The sequence below is a fragment of the Orycteropus afer genome, unplaced genomic scaffold, assembly GCF_000298275.1.
Source record: "Orycteropus afer afer isolate SDZICR_OR568_19922 unplaced genomic scaffold, OryAfe1.0 scaffold01010, whole genome shotgun sequence".
NCBI classification, from domain to species: Eukaryota; Metazoa; Chordata; class Mammalia; order Tubulidentata; family Orycteropodidae; genus Orycteropus; species Orycteropus afer.
In genome coordinates this window covers 165122-179271 of record NW_006922597.1, presented here as the reverse complement: position 1 = coordinate 179271, position 14150 = coordinate 165122, and the positions used below count along the sequence as shown (strand labels likewise).

Sequence of the window (14150 nt, the reverse complement as noted above, 5' to 3'; positions counted from 1 at the left end):
TTTGGGTGAAAGTTTACAGACTGAGTTTTTTGAGGACAGGGTCCAGGTCTCATCTTTATATCTCTCGTGTTGGCAATAAATGTTTACTGAGTAACTACTGAACTCAGTGGCTATGTGATGAATAAGTTAGCGAGTCCCCAGTAGAGTGAAGGGTCCTAGAGCCAGTCTTCTTCAATTCCAGTCTCACCATTCCTCCCTGGATATCACTCTCAAATGCCACATTCCAATCCCTCCCCTGGCTCTCTATTACATCTCCACCCTCACTCCCAGCCAGAGAACCATCTCTACAGCACCTTCTTGTCCTGCAGGTCTGTGGAGAGTTCATAGCTGTCCGATAGGGCCTTGGAGCGCTTTATCTCCTCCTCCTCTTGCTTCCTCAGGGCGACACTGGCTGGCTGGAGGCGTGCCCGCTGAGCCCAGGGAAGACCCACCCCAACAGGGGGGGTCCCCATGTGGCTGCTGGTGGGGGGCAGCTGGCTCATTCGGTAGGGGGGTTGACTCCCAGGACTATCAACTGCTGTGCTCAGGTCACTGCCTGGAGTATCACCCTCCACACTGTGGGGATGAGATAAGATGAGCTAGGACATGGGAACAGCAGAGGGGCCTACTGGGGCATACTGAGTGCTAGACAAATATCCCTCCCCTCAGTCTAATTCACCCCATCTTCCTCATGGATATGGGAACCCCAACACATAAAGGCTCGAGAGGAGTCTGTTCCCTCAAATTATCTCCTTACTGCCCTCACAATTCCTTCCTTTCAGGCCCCCTTGCCTTTATAGCCCAATCCCCATTCCCCTTCAGTCCTGTCCCCTCAGAGCTCCACCCTCAAACTCCCTCTCCCCACATCACAGATTCTGTTCCCTCACAATTCCATTCTCTTAGACTCTTTTTCTTCAAGCCTCTGTCTTCTCACTGTCTTGTTCCCAGTCCTATTCACCCCTCATGGCCACTTGCCCTCACATCCTTATCCCCAGACCAGTTTCCTTTCAGTCCCTCAAACTCCTTTTTCTAATAATTCTGTCTCATAATAGCTCCATCCTCAAATCCTCCTTCTCCCAATAGACCATTCCCTTTCCTCACAGCTCCATCCCTGTATGGTCCTGGGGAACAGTGTGCTAATGGTTTCCCTTCCAGCACTATCTCTAGTACTACACTCTCTTAGACATGTTCCCAGGTGCCAGAGGCCCATTCCTGCATCCTGCCCATCAAAGCTCTCCCACCCTCCCCTGCCCAGCCCTGCCCCTTGCAGCTCCGCCCCTGCCCTCAGCTGCCTGGACTCTTGGCTTGGCCAGTTCCCAGGGTTCCCTGGCTATGAGAGAGAGAGAGAGAGCGAGAGAGAGAGCGCACTGGCTCAGTGACAGTAGAAGGCACCTCCCATCCAGCATCCTCACAGGTAAAGAGCTGCCCTGCGGGGCAGCTTCCTTTTTCTCTTCATGGCCTCCTGTGTTCAGCTGAGGAAGGGGGCAGGGACCTCGATGCCCAAAGGTAGCAGGAACTGGGCACCAGGTCTTGCCTGTCAACTCAGAGCTGTTGTTCCGCCGGAACCTGCTCCCATGGTGCCATGGCAACCAGGCTGCCAAGGAACCCAGGTGGTGACAGAGCCCAGGCGCCCTGAGCTGCGACAGGCATGGTGAGGAGCCAAAGAGGTGGGAAAACAGAGGAGAGGTCGGGAGGGGAGGAACAGGCAGGAGAGGCATGGAGGGAGGGGGGTTGTGGAGGAAATGGGTATGGCTTGGGTCCAGTGTTAGGTAATGCTGAAGCCCAGAGAATGACTGTTTTTGGGGACACAGGATTGCAGGGGCTCTTGGCTGGTGAGAGGGTTAAGGGGCCTCCCCCAGCCCTACCTTGCAGAGGCCAGGGTGCCAGGTAGGGGAAAATTGGGGTGGGTGTGGGGCATTCCCTACTAGTGCAGGAGCTTGAGCTGCAGAAGGCTTGCCAGCCTTGCAGAAGAGCACTGCAGGCACCACATGGGGGCTGTGAGGCCAAGGGCTGGGGGTGGTGGGGAGACTGTACCCACAAGGCAGCTTGGCCCCATTCTGGCGACAATTCCCATCCACTGTATATTCTCCACCCTTCCAAGTGCTAGTTTATAGCACTGCCAAGTCGGTCTTAGTCTGAAAGCTCCACTGAAACCTGTCTCTGCCAATATTTGAAATACCAATGGCATAGCCTCCAGCCTCACAGCAACACAGAAGCCACCATGGTACCACAAACTGACAGACGAGTGGTGGTACTACCAGGAGCAGGGCAGAAACAGATGCGAACTTCCCTCCACCCCAAATACTTTCTCCTCCTGGGCCTCAGGGACCCTGACATCACCCTCCAGGGGACAGACCCAACCCAGCCCACCCCAAGCATCTAAGATGCTCCTCTCCTCCCCCTTAGGACTGCAAGATCCCACCAACCAACCTCTTAAACCTCTCCCCTCCCAGCACACAGCTCAATCCCTATTTGTTTCCTCTATTCATGAACTATCCATAGCTCCCACTGCTCACAGAGATAGCTCAAGTTCCTTATTCTGGGATTTAAGACGTCTCCAAAGTGCAATACCTAATACTTATAGCTCACTTAGTATGTTCATACACTGTTTTCATCACTTCACATTCAATAACTAGTTTACTCGTCAGTCAACTCTATGGGCATTGTTATTTATCTTAATCTCACACATAAGGAAACTGAGGCTCAGAAAAGTTAAGTAATGTATCTATGATCACATAGCTATTAAGGATAGAGCTAGGATTCAAATCTAGGCAGTCTGATTCTGGAGCCCACATTCTTCAACACTAAGCTGTACTGCAGGGTGGGCTACCAGCCTGGCTCCGCTCCTGTTTCTTCCAAATACTCCTCTGCCTTCCATCTCTGAAACTTTGCTCATACGGTATCTTCCACCTGAAATGTAATGTCCATCATCTCTGCCACCTGCAATCTGAGAAATTACCCCATGTCCCAGTTCTGTCAAGGTTCAGGTCATATGCTACCTTAAGAAGCCCTCCTGAATACTTTCTCCAGCCAGAAAGCATTGCTGATCATGTTCAGAGCTCCCACCCACAGCACATATCTATCCTTCTTTTTATGGCGCAGGTTAGCTTTGGCAAAGCATTACAGCTATTTGTGTTCATGACTCCCAGAATCCTAGTACAGGAAGAGAACTTGGTAGTCTCCTAGATAGTACAGAACACAGGGCCTGGCACAGAACAACAGGTGCTCAATAAAAGCTTCTGGAGCAAGGGAGTGGATGAATGAACTCTGGCAGCTGCACTAATACTCTCACCTGAACTTTTACCACAGCCTCCAATCTCCTCTTTCACTCCATTTTCCATCCTGTGGCCAGAGAGAGCTTGCAAAAAGTACAGATCTGATCATTTCACTCTCCCATTTAAAACTTTTCCATGGCTCCCCACCATTCTTTTGACTGGAATTGAGCATTTTCTATGCGCCAGGCACAGTGCTGCTGCTGTTGTTATTAACTGCTATTGAGTTGCCCCCAACTTGTGGAGTCCCAATACACAATGGTATCAGACCATTGTGATTCCTAGAATTTTCATCAGCTTTTTTGGAAGTAGGTAGCCAGGCCTTTCTTCCTAGTCTGTCTTAGTCTGGAAGCTCCACTAAAACTTGTTCAGCATTATAGCAACATGCAAGCCTTCACTGATAGATGAGTGGTGGCAGTGCATAAGGTACCATTTGGCATAGCGCTGGGTGCTGGAAATATAATAGTGAACAAGATGCACAAGATTTGTTCCTTCGTGGAGGTGACCTTCTAATGAGGGAAGCAGACTATAAACAAATATATACTATAATTTAGACAGGGATGGGTGCTAGGAAGGAAAACAAAGCAGAGTGATTGAAGGTTCTGTTTTAGATGTGGTGGTCAAGCAAGGTCTTTGTGAAAAAATGGCACAGAAGCAGAGCCCTGATGGAAGTGTGTGAGTGAGCTGTGGAGCTGAGGCAAGAGCAGTCCCAGCAGAGGGCAGAACTGTGCCTGGTGTTTGAAGAACAGTGAGGAGGCCAGTGTATCTGCAGCAGAGTGAGCAAGGTAATGGGGGCCAAATTGTGAAGGGTATTGAGCCCATGATAAAGACTTTAGCCTTTGCTCGGATTGAGATGAGCAGAGGACGGATATGATCTTATTTAGGTTTTATAGGAACCACCATCTATAAAATAACCTCCAATTTTCTTACCATGGCCATAGGTGGCTCTCTTGACCTTATCCCATCCTTATATATCCTCTGCCCTATTACCCCAACCTGGCTAACTCTAGCTTGCCCAGCAACATTTAGCTCAGGCATGTCCTTCCATGCCCGCCACCCCCTCTACACAGGCTGGCTTACAGATCCACCTCCATCCCTAGGATAGGGGTATTAATTAATTAGCTCATTGAATGTGCACAACTTACTGAGGCAGGCATCATTAGCCCCATTTTACAGGTGAGTACATAGAGAAGTGATGTAAACTTGCTCAAGGTTAAACAGATATTAAGTGAGAAACCTGGAATGTAAACATCTTGTCTCTCCCCATCCTTGGCTCTGCACTTCCCTTGTGTCTCCACTCTTTGGGAATCTCCCTCCTGAGTGCTAACCTACTTTCTGGTTGCAAAGGGAATAGTGGTAGGGTGTCCAGGCTGTCAACATAGCCTCCCAAGAGGGGGTTTGGCAAAAAGGAGAGTGCTTAAGGGGGTTACTACTGACATCATACATATTGCTGAAGAAACAGGACCTGGGATGTGGAATCTCCCAAGTCAGAGCCCCATAGACACTTCAGGCCATGTCAATAACATGGAAAATCTCCTTCTCTGTGTCTCTCTCACACACATATGACATAGAGAACATATGATAGAGTAACAAGCTAGGAAAGGGTAGGTTCGGGTCCTGACTGCCATTTACCATCTGTGTGGTCCTGGGCATGTCAATTCTGCACCAGTTTCTCATCTGTGCAGGACCTGAGCAAAGGCGATCTCCCTTTTGGATTTCTGGGCTTCAGAAAGGGTAGAGAAGACCCCATTCTCTCTGGGCTCCTCAAAATCAGGAGCAAAGTATGCACACACATGTACACACAGAGGCACATACACACAATGAGACATACACAGGTACAAAAATACAGACACATCCAAAGGCCAACAAACCTAGACGCAAACACACCCCCCTACAAACACATGAAAACAGACACAAACCAATACAGACAAGCACATACATAATACAACCACACACAGAGAATATGTGCAAACCAACATGCACACACCCCTGCATCCACATACACTATCTGCTGAGCTATTCTGTGAGGGAAATTGGAGAGTGTCCTCTGCAGATGGAAAATAAGCCATATTGCACAAATAACCACAGCACAAAGCAGATAATTAGCACAGCTAAGGAACAGAGGAAGTGCTAGGGCCACCCAGGAGAAAGATCCCTTCTGCCTGGGGGTAGCTGAGCGGTATAAGATAGAAACTCACACTTACTGCACATCTTTCCTGTAGCAGGCATTTTCTGCACATTATTTAGTCTACATCACAAACATGAGGGAAGAATTAGAATTCTTATTTTACAGATGAAGAAAAAGGCTCAGAGGGGAAGTGATGGCCAAAGGTCTCTGATTAGCAAGTGGCAGAGCCTGTTCTAGTTCCTCTACTGCCTTGAAGGCTTCTTGGAGAAGCAAGCTTTTGAACTAGCCCTTGCCAAGGAGGAGCTGGTAGAGATGAGGAGTCAGGGAACCTTATGAACCAAGGCACTAAGATGGAGAGAACTGGGGCAAGAAGTTCCATAGGGATTTATGGATGGCCTGTCTGTGCATGCATGGTGGGGGCATTGACCCTTCCCAGATGCTGCTCCTGCTGGAAGGTCTTCTCTCCCTTCTTCCCTTTATTGGCACTGCCTGGAGTCAGGCAGCCAGCAGGGGATGGGATCAGGATGCAGTTGCCATGGAAATGAGTGGGGGCTATTGCCATGGAAACTATAAGATGAGGGCAAGAGGAAACTGGAGATGCTGAAGACTATCCCCATGACAACTTAGGCTGGAAGAGGGGGACTGGAAGTGAGAGATAAGAAAACAAGAAGAGGAGTTCAGAGCATCTAGACAGGGCCAGGACCTTTGGGCTCTGGGAGGAAAATACCGGGCAAGGAAAACACTGGACCCAGCAGGAGGGGCCACCAACCACCTCTCTTTCCTCTGACAGTTCTTCTGTAAACTGTTTCTATTGCCCAATCCTGGTGCCTCTGAGATTCCAAACCTGAACCCAGCCTCACTTGGCACAGGGGCAGGGGCTGACAGGGAAGGAGGAGGCCCCCTAAGGGGCTGACTGGGTGATGCTGTGGGTAAACACAGGCTTTGGGAGCAGACTTGGCTTTGAAATGTAGCTCTGCCTCTTTTCAGTCCTAAAAATAATTTGTTGTTTGTTGTTGTTATGTGCCGTCAAGTCAGACCTAACTCATAGCAACCCCTCCTTGGGTTTCCGAGGCAGTATCACTATGGAAGTAGATTGCCCAACCTTCCTTCCAAGGAGTGGCTGATGGGTTTGAACCACCAGTCTTCTGGTTAGCAGTCAAGTGCATTAGGCACTATGCTACCAGAGCTCCTTCTAAAAATAATACCTGCCATTTATTGAGTACCTATTCTTTGCTAAGCACAGCAACTCTGCAGGGTCTGGGTTGTTCTCCCTAAGGGGATGAGAAAGATGAGGAAACTAAGGTACAGAGAGACGAAGTACTCAGCAGTGGTGGAGCCAGGATTCAAACTAAAGTGTCTCTGAACCCAAACCTTACTCCACACTAGGCAATGAGCAGCCCTTCAAAGACAGAGCCCTTGCATTCTCTATCTCTCCATGCCTTCCCACAGTGCCACACAAAGGGCCAGATGATGGGTAAATATTTATGGAGTGTGTGAATAAGGAAGCAACCCAGGAGGAAGCAGAAAAGACTGATGTGAGATGGAAGAAGTCCCTGACTTTAAGAGCAATGAAATGACTCATTAGTTTGGTTGGCCAAGAGTAGAAGACAATCCACAGATCGGAGATGGACTTTATGAACATCTAATCCCACCAAATCCAAATTGAAGCCCAGAGTCAAAGTGACTTGCTCAGGATCACACAGGACAAGAATCTAAATCCCACTTTTGTCTTCAGAAGTCCCTCTGAATCTGTCCAGCCTCCCTCCCACCCAGCTTCTTTAAGCTCCTAAACATCAGCAACAACAGGCTATTTGTAGTTCTTAGACTAAGGTGAGCTGATCCACACCCCCATGCCTTTGCTCAGACTCTTCCTTTGTTTCTTCTGCCAAGAATGTCCTCCCTTTCTCCTTCACCAGTCTGGGTGAGCTCATCTTCCTATTTCAGTACCCTGAGCAGGGAAGCCTTCCTGGGAAATCAGTTCAGGATTCCCTCCTCTGTGTCTTGTGTACATCTTTATCATGATGGGTCCTTATCACTGGCTGACTTGTGATTTTCTCCTGAAATGTCTCTGTCCCCACCCTGCTCCTCCTCCCTTGACCACAGGTTTTCCAAGGGCATTGGCCTGGTATGATTCACCTCTGTGGACCCACTATGCCCAGGCCAGGACCCAGCAAACATCAGGTGCTCAGCAGTGAACTTGATGCCCTAAGATCAGAGGTAGCAGTCATGTGTCTATTTGTGTGTGACCATCCTGCCTGACAATTGTCACACTATTGTGCCACAGCCCCACATGCTCAAAAACTATCCACACCCAGCCTTGTGATTATATCCATCAGACATACCCATAGAGTCTGCCAGGCACAGAAATTCATGACCTCACACCCTTAGAATTCCACACACTGAGCCTCACACAGTCACACTCCCTTAGACACTTAATAGTGTATGCAGTCTCTCACTACTGTTAGACTTGCATAGCCCTACACAAAGGCATACACACATATGCACAGGCACACAGACCACACATACACACATATTTCCCTCACAACTGATAGAAACATTTCCCTGTTCCTACAGCACAGGTCTTTTGCCCTATCCAGCCAATCTAATCGCCTGGGCAGGAGTCTATACCACCAGAGTTCCCAGTACGGCTATTTCTGACATTGACTTGACTTCTCCTTCCATTTAGTCTAACCATTGTCCAACACATATTTCCTCATATCGCCAATTAAATGAAGAGTAGAATGCTCTTCTTCTCCCTAGCTACAGATCACCTAGATTCACACACCCTGGAGAGCCAGATGAACTGAGCAATCTGCTTACCGTGGCCCAATAGGACCCTGGAGCCCTCCATCAGGCTTTTAATCATACTGCCTATCATAATGCCATCTCACCCCTTGCCACGTATTCAAACTCATTCCAGCCTTCAAGGCCCAACTCTTGTCCCTCTTCCTCCAGCAAGTCCCCCTGGATTCCCTAGCTCACTTTGACATCTCCTTGCTCTTTGGGCCAGGGACATATTTTGCTTATGACTGAAGCCATTTCTACTCAGTCATTTTTGCCTTTCACACTCTGCCTACTTTCCCAAAGGATTTCTCAGTTCCCCTGGGAGATGGTTTGTATGGGAGATGAAGAATACAAACACTGTCTTACTTTTGATCCCTCACAATATGTAGCTTGAGGCATTGCACATACAGGTGTTCAAGCAATGTCTGTTAGAAGAGTTGAAAAAAGAGAAGAAGGGAAGAAGGAGAGAAATAAATGAGAACTTGAAAGTGAATGAGTAGATGAGTTAAGTGACTGAGTAAGTGAAGCAATGAATGATGGAATGAGGTGAGGCTCTGGAAAAACTACAGGATCAATGTGGTGGGGACATTGAAGGGAGGGAGGAAAGAAGAGGTGAGACTACCACTTGGCCCTTAATCAAAACAAGAATCACCAATCACTGTACCTTTCCCGCCTGTACATCAGACTCTATACTGGGCTCTTAGCATTTTTTCTTGCTAAAGGAAGATTGGGCAATCTACTTCTGTAGAGATAACGCCTTGGAAACCCAAGGAGGGGTCATTATGAGTCGGATCCGACTGGACGGCAGTGAGGTTTTTTTTTTTGTTGTTGTTGTTAATCTTTATGAGAGCCTAGAGAGGTAGATATATTCCCACTGTACTCAGGAAGAAAATAAACTCAAAATGAATAAAACACTTGCTCAAGTTTATATAGATAATATATACAACTTCTGCAGAACCAAAAGTTAAACTCAAATTTATCTAATGCAAAAGATTCAAAAAGGAAAAAGTCAAGGTATAAACCCACTTCAGAGCCTCCTGACTTTGCTCATAATACAGACGTGCCATAGAAGATGTGAATCCTACAGACTCATAAAGGATACCTTTCACCCTCCTGCCAATAGCCTCCAGGGATTCTTAGAATCAGTTTCTCGAGCTTCTGGCAAGGTGCAAGAACTATTTAAGGTCATTGTATCTGGAGGAATTGGCTTCCTCTAAGATTCAGAGAACCCTAAAGTTGGGGAATCACAGAATCTTAAAAGCACAGAATCAAAGAATCTTAGTATCACAAAATATTAAAATCACATTATCAGATTTTTTTTTTTAAATAGTAGAACCATGAAATCTTAAAACCACAGCCTTGGAGAATTAAAAAATCTCAGTATTGTAAACATAGGAATCATAGAATGGCATGGAATGCCAGTAATCACTCAATTATTATATCTTAAATTCATATACTCATAGTTTCTAAAAATCGTAGCTTCTCAGATTCATAGAATATCAGAGCTAGAAGAGCCCTTAGAGATCCAATGGTCCAACTTCCCTCCTCATTTTACAGATGGGTAAACTATGTATCAGAGAGGTCAAGCAACTTGTCTAAGGTTAGCCAGCTCATGTTCCCTCAGGCTAAAAGGTGAAGAAGGCACCTCCAATAGGCCTGCCCATGTTGAGGTATCATACCACTCATTCATTTATTAAGTGCCCTTCCGGTGTTGACAATACCATGAATCAAACACAGTCCCTACTCTCTCCCAGCCCCTGCTCCCAGCCTTGGATAGGAAAGAAGGTAAAGCCCTGGTGGAGATGAGGAGAGTGAAGACAGGGTGTGGTGGAACATACATCAGACAGAGAGAAGAGATCAGCTTTTATTGACAGAAATTTCTTTGTACACAGCAACACACACTCTGAAAGGCCTTCTCCTCCCAATTATATTTACAGAGCTCTATTGGAGTGGCAGGGGCATGAGACAAGGCCTTCAAGCAGTGGAGGAGATGGCAGCAGCAATGGCCGTAGCAAGGGAACGACGAGGAACTAGGCAGGCTGGGTGCCGCCCCCATCTGGTCATCTGAGCCCTAAGCACCCTGTGTCTCTGTGCTCACAGAGGACAGAGGTAGGTCCTTGGGGTGTCATTTGGAGACCCCTCCAGGAGTGGCAGGCTCCAGGGTGCCTGGGAAATGGGAATGAGGGTCCAGGAGAGTCCAGGCTCCAAGCTCCAAGCTCTGTTTCTCTCACATTTCAGCCAGACCTAGGGCTCCAGCTCTTTATAATTCAGGGGCTGGACTCCAGGGGAGACAGCAATAGGGGTGATAATTCCAAGAAGAAGGTGGGGGAGGAACGGGCACGATGCTTGCTCATCTGGTTCCTGAAGCAGGGGACAAGGTCCCATGGGGAATCCACAGGGGTTGGGGGGGCTGGTTAAGGCTTTTGCTTCTGCATAGAAAATGACCCTTGTCCTCTCAGTTACCGAGAGGAGGGACTGCTGCACTCGGAGGCTGGACAGCAGAACTGGTGAGCGGCTTCTTCTTCCTCTTCCTCAGTCTCCTCCTCCTCCTCTTCCCTGGGGCCAGGAAGGGCGGGGTAGAGGCCACAGGCAATGGGTGACAGAGAGAGGCAGAGGCATTAGTTGGCAGAGCAGGGGAGATACATGAAGGGCCAGGGCCAGGGAAGTGGGACTAGGATGGGGGTCCAAATGGGGGGCCAGTGTGATGGATTATTCAGGGTCACTTACAACTCAGTCTCCAAAGAACCTGTTGCTAGTCATCTCCTAGAACAGCACCCTTCCCCACCCCCAGGTTGGATTCAGTCTTGAGGAACTTCTGTGTTACAAGTCATATCTAGTATAAACTCCATTTCTGACCCTGACAGGTGCCTAACTTTCATTTATATGGCTTGGCAGGTTAATCTTCTGGGGGCAGCCAATGAAACAGTATCACCTCATTCCCAGACCCCTTGGCTTTGGGGAGGCAGTAAGTATAGGATCCAGGAAACAGGAGGATTAGAAAGAGACAGGAAGGAAAGGACAGGTAAGGGAAGGCACTACTGTCCATCTGACAGACAAGCACACACACACACGCACACACAAGTGCACACACACACACACACACACACACTTATGCATGCTCTTCTCATACTCTGGGCATGCCAGCTACTCTGGGCAAGTAACTCTCCTTTTATAAATAATAGCAATCTGTTCCATGCTGACACACTGAATACATTATCTCATTTAACCCACACACAAACCTGCAAAGTTACATTTTAGACATGAGGGATTTGAAGCTTAGAGAGGTTAGATAACCTTCCCAAGGTCACATAGTTGGAACAGTAGTAGAGTAAGGATTTGAATCCAGAGTTCTTGGAGCTCCAAATCTCAGACTCATTCCACCAAGTCCCTTGGATGAGCTTGGCACTATCTCTAGAAATCCACCTTGCCCTTAAAGGATAAGCATTTCTGTTTCCTGAAGACTCAGGGTTGGGAAAGCAGGAAACGCTCAGAAATGAAGTGTGGAATGCCTACAGGCTTTGGGAGCAAACAGACCTGGGTTCAATGCCAGCTCTACAAGTGTTTCCAGGCTATATGCCCCTAGGCATGTTATTGCTCCTCTCTGAACCTCAGTTTATTCATCTGTAAAAATGGGGTTCATGATGTCAACCCCATAGGACTGTTGCAAGGACTAGAACATAAGTCAAATATCTGGCAAACAATAGCAGTGGGAACCTGGTGGTAATTATTGTTAACTGCTCATGAACTGAATCTAATTCTCAAGGTGGCAGATTACCCAACAAGCAAGGTAAACGTGGGCTCACTTGTGCTGACCTACTAATCTGTAGTGAACAGTTTTACATGTTTTTCACTACACGTGTAACTGTTCACTACAGATTAGTAAACAAGCAAAAGTAAGCTTATGCTTACCTTGCTTACTGGGTACTCTGTCCTTGCAGGGACTGTAAATTTGAAAAGATACTTTGATTCTGTAGAAAGGTGCTGTGAGGTTAGGGAGACAGATACCAGCCATACATAGAAGCACAATCTTTGATGTGTTGAAAAAAATGTGAAATTGTTCACTACAGGTTAATAAGTAAGCACAAGTAAGCCCATGCTTACCTTGCTTATTGAGTAATCTGCCCCTGGCACACACATAGAAGCAGCCACAAGCAGTGGGGGAGAAAAGAGTCATTGCAGGAATAAGTGCCTGCCTCTAGGGTACTGGTGAGCAGGACCAGGGGCTAGTCTACACGTGGTAGCCACTCGAGCTGGACTACAGTTTCATGGGCTGGATAGATAGACAATAGGGCTGGGAGGTGACCGGGCGCTTGGCAATAAAATGACTAATCTTTGGGGGACAGCCAATGAAACAGTATCACCACATTCCCAGACCTTCCAGCCCCTGAGAGAGGCAATAAGTATGGGATCCAGAAAACAGAAGGATTAGAAAGAGATGGGAAGGAAAGAACAGGTAGGAGAAGGCACTGCTGTCCAACTGACAGACAAGTACACGCACACACACACACATACGCACATGCCCTTCTCATACTCATAGTTCCCTCTGAAATATTGTTCCACAGGATCAGTGAATCAGCAGAATCATTTGAATCAGTGCTCAAGTCCTAGGCAAGTAGCTCTCCCTTTCTGAATCTCCCATTCTTCATCTATAAAATGAGAAGAAAAAGCCACACCTCTCAAGGCTGTTATAAGGAACAAGTGAAATTCCAGTCCCACTGCTCGTTCCCTTCTTATCCTGGCTAGACCACTGCTATCTCTCACCTTGACATTGCAGTCACCTCCTAATTTCTATTCCCTACCCTCTTGGACCACATTAGCCTTCCTAAAGCCTACCTTCAAGCATGACTCTCTTCTGCTGAACCACCCACCTTGGCCCCTCATTGCTTCCTGGATAAAGTTCAGATTCCTCAATTTGGCATTCAAGACTCCCCTACCATATGGCCTCACCTGCCCTTTCCTGTCAGGCAGAAAAAGCATGGGCTTTAGAGTCAGACAGACTTAGGTTTGAATATCAGCCCCATCACTTACTAGCTGGGTGACTGACCTTGGGTCCATTTTTTCATCTCCCTGGGACTTATTTTTCTTGTTTGTAAAGTGAGGAAATACCTATTCTGCAGAGTATAGTGGGATTAAATAAATTCAAGCATGTAAAGCACCTGACATAGGATAGGTTTGGTGTTAATATATAATAAAACTAAACAGCAACAAGCCAGTTGTTGTAAAGTTGGCTCCAACTCATGGTAACCCCACATGTGTCAGAGTAGAACTGTGCTCCATAAGGTTTTCATTGGCTGATTTTTCAGAAATAGATCACCAGGCCCTTGGTAATTATTATATTCTGTCATTATCAGTGGCCTCAATATTATTCTACTAACTCATGCCCCCACCACTCATCTGTCAGTTTGCCATACTGTGGTGAATTGCATGTTGCTGTGAGGCTGGAGGCTATGCCACCCCTATTTCAAATACCAGCGAGGTCACCAGGTTTCAGTGGAGCTTCCAGGCTAAGGCAGATTCAGAAGAAGGAAGGGGCCATCCACTTCTCAAAGAATTGGCCAGTGAAAACCTTATGAATAGCAGTGAAACACTGTCTGATATATTACTGGAAAGCATTATGAATAGCTCTGAAACATTGTCTGATATAGTGTGGGAAGATGAGCCCCTCAGGTCGAAAGGCACTCAAAATACGACTGGGGAAGAGCTACCTCCTCAGAGTACAGTCAACCTTAATGACATGGATGGAGTAAAGCTTTCAGGACCTTCATTTGCTCATGTGGCATGCCTCAACATGGGAAGAAACAGCTGCAAACATCTATTAATAATTGGATCATGGAATGTATGCAATCTGAATCTAGGAAAGCTGGAAGTTGTCAAAAATGAAATGGAACATATAAAGATTAATATCCTAGGCATTAGCTGAAATGGACTGGTTTTGGCCATTTTGAAACAGACAACCATATGATTTACTATGCCAGGAATGACAAATT

At 47.1% G+C, this 14150-nt stretch overlaps 1 protein-coding gene across 1 annotated transcript in view; it reads right to left on the bottom strand.

Annotated features, from left to right (window-relative positions):
- Window positions 1-14150, bottom strand: part of IQSEC2 (IQ motif and Sec7 domain ArfGEF 2) — a 98727-nt gene that overhangs the window by 21230 nt on the left and 63347 nt on the right. Inside the window, exon 3 of the mRNA XM_042783392.1 lies at window positions 294-555. Coding sequence (XP_042639326.1) covers window positions 294-482 — 189 coding nt within the window. The 5' untranslated portion in view covers window positions 483-555. The remainder of the gene's footprint in view (window positions 1-293; window positions 556-14150) is intronic.